Source organism: Puma concolor, chromosome B3 (genome assembly GCF_028749965.1).
Source record: "Puma concolor isolate L17-30 chromosome B3, mPumCon1.1.hap2, whole genome shotgun sequence".
In the NCBI taxonomy this organism is placed as follows: Eukaryota; Metazoa; Chordata; class Mammalia; order Carnivora; family Felidae; genus Puma; species Puma concolor.
In genome coordinates this window covers 81,170,577-81,185,286 of record NC_141672.1, presented here as the reverse complement: position 1 = coordinate 81,185,286, position 14,710 = coordinate 81,170,577, and the positions used below count along the sequence as shown (strand labels likewise).

Here is a 14,710-nt window from a genome sequence, read left to right as displayed (position 1 = left end):
ATTTAAAAAAATATAGTGAAAAGTGGCATTGTTTTACACTTCTGCAATCTCTTTAATGTCTGACTTAATCAAAGACAGTTGAATTTGCAGATGTGCTTCTGTATTTCATTTATTGTGAGATTGTTTTGGTTGAAGTAAATGAAGAAAATCAGGCCTTATGCAAAAGGGAAGTATATTTCAGTAGCTTTTTCAAATAATTGTGAATATTTTTCTTTGATACAATATAAAAACTTGACAAGTGGTAGTTTCTTAAACATTAGTTTTAGTGTGGTATCTGAAACCATATTAAGGAACTCTGTGCAATTAAAGTGAATTAATTTTAGAAATGGCGATATTTGCCTTGCTTATGGATGAGAGGACTCAATTAAGGTATGAATTCTGCCCAAACTGATCCATAGATATAATTCAGTTCCAATCAAAATTCCAGCAGAATATTTTCCAGAAATTAACAGGCTTATTCAGAAATTAATATAGAAAGGCAGAGATGAGAACAGCCTAAACCATTTTGAAAAAGAACAGAGTTGGAGGATCCTCACTACCCAATTTCAAGATTGCTTGTAAAGCTACAGTAGTCAAGACCCTGTGGTATTGAATAAAAGACAGACATAGACATCACCGGAACAAAATAGAATTCAGAAATAGACCGCACATATATGGTGAGTTGATTTTTGACTAAGATGCCAAAGCAACTCAATGGAGAAAGGATAATCTTTTCAACAATAGTGGAACGGTTGGACATCTCTATGCAAAGTATGAAATTTAACCCATACTTCACATTCTGTACACAGATTAACTCAAAGTGAGTCATAGACCTATTTATCAAAACGGGAACTAATAGGACATACAGGATATCTGTGTGATTATGGTTTGTACAAACATTTCCATAGACACCAAAGCACAGTCCATAAAGAAAAAAAATGGATAAGTTGGACTTTATAAAAATTTAAAACTGTTACTATTTGAAAAGACACTGTTAAGAGAATGAAAATACAACCCCAAAGTGGAAGAAAATATTGGCCAAACACGTACCTGATGATGGGCTGTCTCAGAACTCAGTGATAAGAAAACAATTTAAAAATAGCTCAGGGAGTGCCTGGGTGGCTCAGTCTGTTGAGTGTCCGACTCTTGCTTTCAGCTCAGGTCATGTTCCTGGGGTTGTGGGATCAAGCCCTGGTCAGGCTCCGTGCTGGCTGTGGAGTCTGCTTGGGATTCTCTTTCTCCCACTTGCACTCTCTTTCTCTCAAATATATATAAAAAAAAATTTAGCTCAAGATTTGAACAGATACTTCACCAAAGATAATGCATTTCAGTAACACCACAGAAAGACGCTTAGTATCATTAGTCATTAGAGAAATGCATATTAAAATTATAATGAGATACCATTACATGTCTATTAGAATTGTTTTAAAAAAACATGCAGTGTATTGACTTATGACAAGGATGTGGAGCAGCTGGATTCTCATACATAGCTGATAGGAATTCAAAGTTCGCAAAAATTTGACAGTTTCCTGTAAAGTTAAACGTACTTACTGTACAATCTAGTATTCTCACAGATATACCCAAGAGAAATGAAAATTTGTGTTTGCACGAAAATCTGTGTGGAAATATATATAGTGGCTTTAGTTATAGTTGTCTTTTAAAAACATATCCTTGGGGCGCCTGGGTGGCACAGTCGGTTAAGCGTCCGACTTCAGCCAGGTCACGATCTCGCGGTCCGTGAGTTCGAGCCCCGCATCGGGCTCTGGGCTGATGGCTCAGAGCCTGGAGCCTGTTTCCGATTCTGTGTCTCCCTCTCTCTCTGCCCCTCCCCTGTTCATGCTCTGTCTCTCTCTGTCCCAAAAATAAATAAACGTTGAAAAAATAAATAAAAATAAATAAAAACATATCCTTCAACTGGTGAGTGAATACACGTGCTGTGCTACATCCCATATGATGGAATACTACTCAGCAATAAAAAGGAACCGATTACAGACATGCAGTCTGGGTGCATTTTAGTTGCGTTATGCTAAATGAAAGCAACCAGTGTCAAAGGCTACATAATGTATGATTCCATTTATTTGACCTTCTAGAAAAAGCAAAGTCGTGGAGATCAAAAACAGATTAGTGGTTACCAGGGACTGGGATAGAGTATGTGAGGGAATTTGGAGAGCGTGATGAAACGTATTTAAGTAACGGAAAGCTGTTCAGCTCACGGTGGTGAATGCAAGTTTTCTAGAATTCCAGTTTTTCACTTGGCAGTTCAAATTTTATCTTTGGTAACAAATACTATCAGTTGTTTTCCTTAAAGTTACTGGTTTGTTCAGATTTGAAAATTTTTTGCCATTTATTCAGGTCTGAATAACCATAGTTTGTCAGTTCTTTCAAGCAAAAATTGTGTGCAAAATGTGTGCATCCCATTCTGTCACACAGAATTTTTTAAAAGCATAGTCAAGAGTCCAAATTTAATTATATTAATAATTTTAATTACTAATTTAATTTTAGTTAATATATTAATTTTGCTGCTTCATTAATTGCATTCTTAATGTTTTTTACTCTGCATGGGGTAGTGAGGAATGCTATGGCTACTTACAGTCCTGGTTGGTGCCACCACCTTACCCTATGTCAGCAGTTTACCCACCATTGCTTTACACTGTGTAGGTAAAGACAGTGGAAAAAAACAAATAATGTCCTAGTATTAATATAAAATAGTATTTTTCTTGCATACTTCCTAGAAGGGTCTCAGGGGACCATAGGGGTATGCAGATGATAATTTGAGAGCCTACATTAAGGGGATTAACTTTCATTGGTAATTTTTTTTAAATTTTCTGCTGTATCGTAGGATTATATTTTCTGGGTAAAATGTTTTAAGCCATCTGTAAAATTAGGTGTTTCAAAAATGAACTAGGGTTAAATTAATAGAATACTCTTGATCTGAATATTCCTTATTCTGCAGTTCAAATACACTCCACCAGGTGGCATCATACCTCTGCTTGTTACCAACTCTTCCTAAAAATGAAGACACAACTTTTGATAAAGAATTTCTTCTAGAATTGCTGGTAAATGTTAATGTTCTTTGAATTTTCCCTACCATTTTGAATCATACCTAAAGACCTGGGTATGTCTTTTTTTCCAGGGCTAAAGGGTAAGTAGATCGTTGCTACCTATTTTACAATTACATCATCATTTGGTTTTGTCAGATTTCTTTTCTCATCTGTTAGATTTCTTTTCTCAAGACTTTACCTCTCACAACTGCTTTATGGCATGAATTCATTGCATACAGACATTTATGAGCAGCTTCTTTGTCAGGCTCTGGATTCAGGCAATGGGGAATGCATAGATAATTGACCCCATTCCTGCCTTTTAGAGGTCACAGTTACATACACACACACAGGTAATACATATGTATTCATATCTCTCTATCTGTGTATTTTAAAAGTTATTTAAAGTACCTTGAATATTGACGTATACCTTTATCATTAGAAAACTCAGGAATGTTTAAAGAAAATAAGTTATCACTGACTTAGTGGTTTAAGAATTCTAAGGGATTTTTCAGTCATTTTGGAAAGTAGTGGACTTTATCTCTCAAACTAATACTTTTTTTGGTAAGGTTTTTTTTTTTAAGGTTTTCTTTTTTTTAAGTGCAGTTTTAAGGCTCACAGAAAAATTTGAGGGAAAGGAGTATACCTTACTTTTAGCTTTAGTAAAATCATTCATAAAATTTATGAGTAATTATGTCTACACTATGAATATTTAAGTTGTTTGCAGTGTTCACTTACAAATAATGATGTGATCCTGGCACATGCCTCTTTGTGCCTATGTGGGGACATTTAGGAGAGGTACCTAGAAGTGAAATTATTTGATTAAAACATGTGCTTATTTAAAAGATAGGATGCAGCCAAATTATCCTCAAAAAGGTGCATTTCCCACCAACAGTGTGTTAGAGTGTATCTCCTTAAGCTTGTACCAGCATTGGGTGTTATGAGTCATCCCAATTTTTGCTAGTGTCATGAGTAAAAAAAAAACAAAAACAAAAAAACCTTGTTTTAATTTTTTGTTTTCTGTTTGCTATTGAAAAGATCCTAAAGGACTTCCTTCCTCTGCTATAGTTTGAGTAGTTTTTAGTATGTTTTTTATAACTTTACAAACATACACTATGTAAGAGTATATATACATCTTTTAACATAGAGCCATAATGGGCACACAGTTTTGTGACATATATTCCAAGCTAATACTTTTAATATAGGGTATAAAATACAATTCCTTACTGTAGAGAAGAAGATATGCTACTTTGGGAATAGTTACCAGAAACTATTATAGCAGATGTTTTAAGCCTGGTGACAGGTGCTTCAGTGCCATTTGGAGAGAAATTCCTGGAGTTTTAAATTAATTCATGTGTGGAAAATACTTTTTTATTGATATATTTACTTGTGTGAAATGTATGTCTCGGGTCACCATCTTTGCCTTCTTCGTTATTTCCGAGTGCCAAGTGCTTTCTAAAAATTCCTTGTCCTATTTTCTGACAATGTAAAATCGTTTCTCATAAGTCAGGTTTGGGGATTATTAATAAATCCTTACTATACAAAGAAATGAGGATTTCTTTAGGAATCTTTCTAATGGAAAACAGGTTTAAACATAAGGCTTGATTTTATGCCTTTTACAGTCTTAGAGCTAAGATTTTATTTTTAAAATTGAAATATTTATGCCAAAAAGAAAACGGTTTTAAAAATTTAAAAATTTAAAGTGCTACAGCATTATCTCTCATTTCCTCTTGTTCCTAAATGATTTCCTCAGGCTTTGGATTCTTCTAATATCTGAATAATGATGAAGAAGTTGAAATATGCATATTGGTTAGATGATATCACACTGTCTTCTTTCCTAAAATAATACTATCTCTACTGAAGAGAACATGACACATTTTTCAAATATATCATTATTTTAACATATTAATTAGGGAACAAGCTTATTTCTGTGTTTGAAATAGAGGATTACTATAATATTAACAATGGAAATCTACATAGAGGCCATCAAGTCCACCTCTCATTTTACAAGGAAGGCTGAGACCAGGTTATTAATAAACAAAATTTTCCATATTGTTTAGTTAGTATAAGAATAAAAACTTTAATCGAGGACTTAGGGCTCCCATTTTTTTCTTACATTGATGAATACTAAGTGCTGTCATGTGCAAGGCACCTTGATGCTATTTTACAGTATTCTATTTCATTTTCATAAGAAACCTGAGAGGTAGGTGGTATTTTATCTGTTTTACTGAAAGATTGCTAAAATCAGGGAAGTTCAGGTATCTTGCCCAGTTTTTATGTAGCTCATACATAGAGGTTCTGGGAGTTGAACTTAGATCCATCTGATTACAAAGCTCACTGTAATGGGTGCCTCTTTCATCTTTGATTTATGGAGAAATTGGAAAAAGGAAAGAAAAACCTCTAAGTACTACCATAACTGAAAGAGATGAAACTTCTCATTTCAAACTTTATGGTGAATTTCTCCATAAATTATTTTAACAAAAGATGCTTCTGACTTTCTACATGAACCTGTTTCTAGGTATCTCGTCACGAACGTCGAATTTCTCAGATTCAGCAGTTGAACCAGATGCCTTTGTATCCAACTGAGAAAATCATTTGGGATGAAAATATTGTCCCAACTGAATACTATTCTGGGGAAGGTAAGCCAGAGAAGCACGGGATTCAGGTGTGCCATGAAATTTAATTTAGAATTTATCATAGGTAACTGAAAGTACTTCTGTCTGTTACATACATTAGGGTAATATTCTGGTACCTTCAAGTTCATTTTAAAGCTGGAAACTATTCAGTATTCGAATGCTTAGCATTAAGGATTTTTATTAAATTTAACCATGTCCTAATGTGTGTATGTGCATGTCCTCAGATGTGCACCTGTATACGTATTTTATGTCATGTACATATGTCATCCTTTATAAAATATGACCATAAGCAATAAAAGTACTGTAAGGAACCTAATAGTGTAGGAAGTGTAGCTTTCATTATGTCACTGTAATAGGTTTTGTTTGGTAGTGTTTTATTTCAAAGCCTTTTTTAGAAGTTCTTCTGAATTCCTTGTTAAGCCAGTTAATGACCACCAAAAATTGTCATTTGTTAATAATAAACCCCTAGTCTGATTGAAAATAGTATTCCCTGGTTTGTTTACCTATTTTAGCAGATTTGTTCCTAAATGCTTTTGTTCATCCTTTAAGGATGAGAATTCGCCAAAATTGAGTATATGCTGAAGTATATTGTGACGTATTTTGAAGGCATATCTCAAAAAAAATTTTAAGGAAATTTTTTGAACAATGGTATCATTATGAGAAGCTTAGCTGTTTTAAAGACCTCACCAGTGGTACATTTATTTAAAATGGATACTTCAGAGTCCTGTCCTAAAGCCATAACTTTAGTATACGCAGTGCACCAAAATTTTTCTAGATTTCAGAGTAGGCAGTCTTCATTTTTTATTTTTTTCATTCTTACAATGGCCAGTGCATTGTTTTCTCACTTTTCCAGTTTGTTCATGCTAAAAGCATTTATGACCATGGATGTATGCCATCTCTTTTCTGATCAGTTCCTACAAAGCAGATACCACTTCATATTTTGTTTGGCAGTAAACAGCTTATATTTTCTTAAACATAGACCTAGTCATACATGTACCTTTCGGTGCTGCTCAATCACACTGGTCAGCATATAAAACATATTTGCCAGGTATAGAAAGTATTGCTCTTCTTTCATTCCTGTGAACTTAAAGGAAAAGGGATTTAAATCTTTTCAGCTTTTATAGAAAGAAAGTATTTCAGAACCATATTAGTTGCCAAATGGTTTCACTGTAATTAAGCTGTTTTCAGACAGTTGACTATATCATGCCATTGTTCTTTCGTGACCATGGATGGCCCTGTGTTTTGGGGGCTCAACATCTGCTGATAATAAATAGGCAAAGATCAAAGCTAATACTGCATGATACAGACTGCTTCTAGCTCCCAGGGAGAGGAAGAAATTGGGACAGATATAAAAATAGATATATTGTAAGAATTGTAAAGAAAATTCTTGTAAAATCTTTGGCCCCTTTTTTGGACCTTTTTAATAAACACAGATCTAGAAAGCCACACAGAATAAATATCGAGCTTAACTAAGTATCATAAGAGAAATAACCACCTTGTCAGCCATCCCAGAACCCTCCTATAAGCTCCTTCCTAGTTACTGCTTCTGCCTCCACTTGAAAGTAACCATGTCTTCACTTCCATAGTAATCACTATATATTTCTTCATAGTTTTATCACCGAATTGTGCACCCACATATGATAGTTAATCGTGCACATTTTTTAAATGTCTTTTACTTTACAAATACCTCATATCCCTTCCTTTTGTTTTGAAGAACCTGAGTGTTTGTTCCACAGTCTAGCTTTTTTTTAGTGACTACTCAGTGTACACCCGAGTATGTCCCTCTGCTCTTTATTTTTCTTACAGATTGGTACCTGAATGCAGAAGCTTGATCAGGCTTAAGGTTTTCTCTCTGGCAAGATTCTTGGTAGTGTTGTATTCTTTCATCAGAGGCACATGATGTCTGGTTGTTTTTGTGGGTATGATGTTAGCTGCCATTGCTGCTTAACAGCTAGATTTGTTAATTCGATGATGGTTGCAGAATGGTGACATTTTAATTCTTTTTTTCTTTTTTTTAATAAAATTGTGCTCTCAAAGAGATGCTTTCCCTTAGCCTCTGGCCTGAAAGATACTGAGTCAGATTATAAATCAGAATTTATGAACATAAATGATGTGAAATAAATAAAATTTTTTTATGTTTATTTATTTTTGAGACAGAGAGAGCATGAGCAGGGGAAGAGGAGGGGTAGTGTGAGAGAGACAGAGAGACGGACAGACACAGAATCCAAAGCAGGCTCCAGGCTCTGAGCTGTTAGCACAGAGCCTGATGCAGAGCTCGAACTCACAAACTGTGAGATCATGACCTGAGCCGAAGTTGGTCGCTTAACCAACTGAGCCACTCAGGTGCCCCCCATTTTTTTATTTATGTTTTTTGCTATTAGGTTCATTATTGCTTTGGTACAGTGGGAATGGAAGTAACTCCAGGAATAACAACCAATGCCGTATCCTTAAAGTCTAGCCAAAAGACGAGATTCAGAGCACAGTAATGACCACTGGAGATAGATTTATGCATTGTAGTATACTAATTAGGTTCTGCGATAAATTTGTCATGGGGTTAGTTTATGGTCATTGATTACTTCGAGCTTTGCCAAATAAAAATTAGTAAAGGAAGAATTTTTAAACTACTTGAGACTATATTAATTTTAAGTATCTTCAAATATTTTTTAGAAGATTGTTTGTATATGAATTATTGATATGTGGTTATATGTATTAATGAGATTTGTTCTTCCTTTCCAGTTCTTAGTAGATAGTTCTTAACCTGGTTTCAGTTCTGTGTGAAAATAAAAATAGGACCTTATCAAATATGCTGTATTTCAGCATATTAAACATTAAATTAGACTCTACCAAATTTGTGGTACATTTCTTTATACATAGTACAGCTGTCTGAGTAAGAGAATAATTTGGATGTGGGTGTTGTTTTCTTTTTCAGGTTGTCTTGCTCTTCCCAAGTTGAATTTGCAATTTTTGACTCTCCATGATTACCTTCTAAGGAACTTTAATCTCTTCCGCTTAGAATCAACTTACGAAATTAGGCAGGACATCGAGGATAGTGTCAGCAGAATGAAGCCATGGTTAGTAAATTGGTTCCATTTGTAATGAAGAGATGCAAACCGTGACATACCTCTGTCAGAAACCTCATAAGTGTGTTTAGAAATAGTATACCTGGCTTGTAGATGCCCTCCAAAATATGATATTTATTCTTTGAGAAATTGTCTGATTTCTGTAAATTTACTCTTTGAGAAATTCTCTAATGTGGATTAGAGTATATCAAAAGTGCTAAAATATAAAATATGTCTCTGGATCCTTGGGGGTGGGGGACTGGAAATAAGGGGGGAGAGGTCATCATTCTCGGGACAGGGAAGAAGTGTAGAGGAGAGTAGGTTGAACATGAGTAAAAGGGTAAAGAGGGAGGGTATGGGCTGACCCAGTGGGCCTGTACTAGGGCAGGACGGTTTAAGTCCTGGGAGCTTATAATAAAGGGTCTTCTGCTACCCCAGCTGCTCTTGTGGCTGTCACCAGTACCTCAGTTAGCCTCTCTAAGGCACCTGGCAAGAGATGAGGAGCATTGCTGAGCATCACATGGAATGGAACGTTGGGAAGTCTTCCTTGGCCCTCCATCCATAGATTACCTTGAAGAGACTAAATCAGGATTTATTTGGGGGCCCGTGAGTAGGGCTCATTATTTGATGAAGTCTTCTGCTTAAACTCCCTGCCTGCTAGCTCATGTTTGGAATTCCGTTAGCTAAGAAAAGACTTTCATTCTAGTTATTGGAAGCAGCTTTGCATTAGGAGATTTGTGGAGGTTAGTTTTCGTTTTAGACATGACTTTATGTCCTTCATTTATTATTTCATTCTAAGTATGGAATTGATGAGGGTAAGTTATATACCACAAGTGACCATAAACTAGTAAAATTAATTCTGTAAAATGAATTTTTATTATAGTCATACCATGCGTGCACATATAATTATGCTGCATTCTGTATGCAAAGCTTAACACTTTTTGAATATGAACTGATGCAGGTATTTTCCAGACTTCTCTCCTTACTAATTACAGAGAGCTACATGGACACTGTGATTATGATCTATTTTTTCACTTCCACATTTTATTTCATACACACTTCTATTTTTTAATTAATTATTATGTGAAAAGTTATTCTGGGTGAGACTATAAAACACAACATAAAGTATTTTTGACTTAATAATCAGTTGAGTCAGTAGGCAGGCTAGCACTGTGAGATCTGTATACTCACTGGCTGATCATCCCTGCCCACAGCTTTGCTGAAATTATTGCCTGTTGTTTGGACCCCGGGGGGAGTGTTTGATCGGAAGCTTCCTTTCAGTTTATGGCTACCTTGCGTGTATATGCTCAGATTCTGGACCTAATTTTGGCCATTTTGCAAACTAGGGATTTATTAATTAGCAGATTATCAAATAGAATTCACTTACATTTTACTTAAATGTCAAATAAACCAAAAATACTTAGAGTTCTTCTGGTCTATTAACAAAGGAAACTTTTTTAACTTACATTATTTTCTGCTAAGGAGGAAAAATATCGTTTTTGAGAGTTTTAACTTGGGATAATAAACTTTTCTAGATTTTCATAAAAATGATGAGATCTAGGGGCTCCTGGGTGGCTCATTTGTTTGAGTTTTTGATTGTGGCTCAGGTCATGATTCTTGCATTTGTGAGTTCAAGCCCTGCATGGTGCTCGCTGCTGTCAGTATAGAGCCCGCTTTGGATCCTCTGTCCCCCTTTCTCGCCACCCCATCTCAAAATAAATAAACATTAAAAGAAAAAGATGAGATCTAAAAAGAGGCCAGACTTCTTTCTGCTCGTGTGTGCTGAAGGTGGAGAAGAGAGGCATTTTTACTCAGTGCATGATTCTAATGATCATGTTTTCAGGCTGCTAAAACCACTGAGCAACATACAGGCAGAAATCTGTCCTCTTTAATGCTTCATGTTGCAGGTAGATTTTATAAGCAGAAGTTGGGGAGAATAGATTAGTGGTTGCCTGGGTATAGGAACAGGATTGACTGTAGTCAGATGAGAGGGATCTTTCATACATAGGATGGAAATGTTCTCAAATTACATTGTGGTGATGGATGCACAACCCTGCAAATTTACCAAAAATCATTGAAATGTGTGCATTTACAGTGAATGAATTTTATGGTGTATAAACTAATACTGTAGTAAAATTGTAAAAAATGGAGGAGGTGATAGTTACTACCTTTTAGAAATTGTACTAAGCAAGTCACTGGATGCAGAACATTTGTTTTTAATTAGTTTTACTCTTTGATATTACAAAATGTGTAGGTTTTTTCTTATAAAACAAAGACTTTAATGGAATATAGCTTTTCTTTATCTGTGTAAGCATGTCATTTTTGGCAGTGCTTTCCAGTTTGGGAGTGTGGCTACAGAATTTATGTTACAGATTTCCCAGATATACTACTTAATGTAAAATTTAAAGCACTACTTAGACTAAGAAGAAATAATGGGTATTTGAATGTTACTGATTCTGATTATTACAACTAGCTTATTTGTACCCCTAATTCATGGCAGCATCTTTTAAATGATTTAACTATTACATCCTAAAGCAAGCATTTGCATAGATATTAATCATTTGTTGGTTTGGTTTTAATTTTTAAAATTCTAGCTTGTTCTAAAACCTATACATAAAATGGAAATAGTTGTGACTATCTTGATGAAAAGAGGAAGAGGATAAGAATATAAACTAAAGCTAACTCTGCTAGATTATTATTATAATCTAGGTTATTCTATTATTATAATAGATTATTCTTTGACAACATGGCTCTTCTCTTATGTATATAGTTACCTTTTTTTCCTGGGTGTGTGTAGGCTACTCCTCCTTTGTCCCTTTCTTTACTGGACCATGTTTGCCAATTCATACTGTTGAATATATTCCTTATATATTGGGACTTGGTTTTTGTTTTTTGTTTTTTTGTTTTTAAGTTTATTAGTAAGAGTTACTAATGTCAGGGCTTAGTTAGGAGCTAAACATGTATTCCTCCTTACTAATTGTACTTGTCCCAAAGTTGGGGAAAAGTCCTTTTTTGTTTGAGTAATCATGCACTTCTTTGGTTTTCAGGCAGTCTGAATATGGTGGTGTAGTGTTTGGTGGCTGGGCACGAATGGCCCAGCCTATTGTCGCTTTCACTGTGGTTGAGGTTGCCAAGCCCAACATAGGTGAAAACTGGCCAACCCGAGTTCGTGCGGATGTTACCATCAATCTGAATGTCAGAGATCATATCAAAGATGAATGGGAAGGTAATTCTCTATTTCAAAAAGTAAAGCTACCTTTTGCCTTTATAGTTTATAGATTTTCACTTAGAAAATTGGCAAAACACTTGTACTAAACATTACCCTTCTAAACATTGTCTTTATATTCATTAGTAGTAAAAATAACAAGGATCATATAAGAATCATTAAATGTCTCAATACTTTAATAAAAAGCATAAAAGAGCATGCATATCACAGTATTTTGAAAATTGCTGTTTGCGAAGCTGAGATGAGAGCTCTTTAAATGTCACATATAGTAAGATGATATGAATTTGTAGAATTGGTATAAAAAATTAAAATATTACTGTTTGCTAAAGAAGGGGGGGGAACAGCCCATGTATAACTGGTACACATGCAGAGTTATTATGGAAAATTGGTATTTTTAAGAGATAAAGCAGCCAGAGTGAAGAGAATAGGGATGCATATGGTTGGTGGAAAATAAAGACACAATATCAAAATTAGACAAACTCAAAAGCAGTTCTAAGGGGATCTGGGAAAACAACTCAGAGAGAAATAATGGTTTATTTGCACCAAAGGGAGGAAGTCAGATAAAGAACTAGTGGTATTAAATGTATTCAAGGATAGATAATAGATGCAGAGAAATTGAATGACTTATTTCCCCTGCTCTTTCCTAGGCAAGATTTTAGGGACAGGAGTTCCGTGTCACTGTGAATTTTATGTAGAGGCAAATATGTTCGTAGTTAGTAAGCTAAATAGTTAAAACATTGATAACACCTGTACCAGAAATGGCACGTGAACTAATTTTTAAGTGGCACTTTTATGTTTTTCCCCCAGCTGTCTATGAGAGCTCTTGCTTGCTGTCCTGTTGTGAGAAACAGTAGCTGGCTGATTTCATCTCCATCCACCTTCTTGGCATGCCAGAAGGAAAAGGATAGTCCCTTAATGGATCAGTTTTCAGAAATTACTACTCCCAACATAGCTGTTTATAACCTTAGGGACTATATGATATGTTTATCCAGCAATTCTGAAGGAATTCAGCAGCAAAGCTGGCCAGATGCTTAACAGATGGCCACTGTAGTGGGTATAGTTGTAACAGGTTGTTTTTGTGACTCCTGTATCCTTCAAAAGAGTTCCAATCTAATCTAGTGCATCACACATCTAGAATAATGTACACCTTTATTGTTGCTGAACCTTAAGAAAGGCATTAAGTTGCTGGAGAAGGTTTTATACTTAATACCTTTGACACTTAAGGAGGTATTAAAATAAACACTGTTTTACACAGTTACCTAAACTCCTTTCCTTTATTACTTTGGAGGCTTCTATCAGAAGGATGTTAAATAGTCTTTTTTTTTCCTCTTTCATTCTTTTAAACACAGGCCTCTGATGGAATGAGAAATCTAATGGGTCAATTTTGATGAACAAGATAGGGAACAGTAGGGTACTATAGAACAGTATATTCATTTTCCTATTATGGGGCATGGTGGGAGAAAAGTGTTTCCTGGGAGGCCAGAGCCAAAATTCAGGCCCTGTGTTGATCACAGATGGATTAACTAAATAGAAAATGGAGGCAGAAAATCAGAGGGGAGTTCTATAAGTACTAATGAATATTGTCCTGTTGGAACAGGATAGTTTTGAAGAGTTTAAGTTGAATATATAAAGCGTTCTTCTTGTTCCTTCAAAAAGGTATGAAGCTCAGGCCCTTAAATAGCCCATTTAAAATTAAGGAAACTGAATTATGAAACAGTAATGCTGGATTCTGCTCTAGAGGGCACAGCCAGGACAGAGTAAATACATACAGATGGTTGAAGGAGAAAGATAGTTGAGCTGTTAACTAAGTTTTTTGTTTGTTTGTTTGTTTGTTTGTTTTTTATGTAGATATGAGATGTCCCACAGTAAAATGATCTGCTTTAGCAGGGAATAGGCAGTCATCCATCAGTGGTGCCAAAAAGTGACATTGGTGGGAACCTAATTACTTCTTTTTGTTTTTTAATTTTTTTTTTTTTTTTAATGTTTGTTTATTTTTGAGAGAGACAGAGACAGAATGCGAGTGGGTTAGGGGCAGAGAGAGAGGGAGACACAGAATCCGAAGCAGGCTCCCAGGCTCCAAGCTGTCATCATAGAGCCCGACACCGGGCTCAAACTCAAGAGCCATGAGATCATGACCTGAGCCAAAGTCGGAAGCTCAACCGACTGAGCCACCCAGGTGCCCCGGACCTAATTACTTCTCAGTGCCACTTTGACTCTAAGACTTAGAAGTTGTAATGAGTTGTGCAGATCAGAAATCCTAAAGGCAGTACAACTCAGATAGTAGAATAGTTCCCCTTCTCATCACTTCTCCTGCTTCTTTACATAGAATTTGTTGGGAAATAAGCAATGAAGTTATTATCAGAATCAGAATTGTTTCTAGCACACGTAAACCCCACTCCATATTAAAACAAACCAGAATGGTCCCAGTACTGTTAACCACACACTGACTGAAATTGCTGATTTGATTTAGTTGTAGATCTTATTACCAAGATTATAAGCAAGCAGACCATTTAAGTTTGCATTTACGTCCTACATTGGCTAACAGAACGAATCAGGAAAGAAATGAAGATTCTTTCATTTCACACCACATCACATAAGTGGTGTGACATTATGTGATATGAGATCTAATTTTGCGTCCTTTGTGTTCCCATGTGTCTACTTTTAATAGAGCGGGGGATCCAGTTGAGTCTAGTATTTGATGTAATGATTAAGAAGCTACGGACTTTGGCACAGGTTTCCTATTTCTTGACATTTACCTTTAAAAATGTTAAA

At 35.5% G+C, this 14,710-nt stretch overlaps 1 protein-coding gene across 1 annotated transcript in view; it reads left to right on the top strand.

Moving 5' to 3' along the window:
- The window catches only part of AQR (aquarius intron-binding spliceosomal factor), a 98,892-nt gene that overhangs the window by 42,678 nt on the left and 41,504 nt on the right, over positions 1–14,710 (top strand). Inside the window, exons 15-18 of the mRNA XM_025918898.2 lie at positions 2,933–3,035; positions 5,536–5,656; positions 8,583–8,724; positions 11,760–11,938. Of these exons, the coding sequence (XP_025774683.1) occupies positions 2,933–3,035; positions 5,536–5,656; positions 8,583–8,724; positions 11,760–11,938 (545 nt within the window). The remainder of the gene's footprint in view (positions 1–2,932; positions 3,036–5,535; positions 5,657–8,582; positions 8,725–11,759; positions 11,939–14,710) is intronic.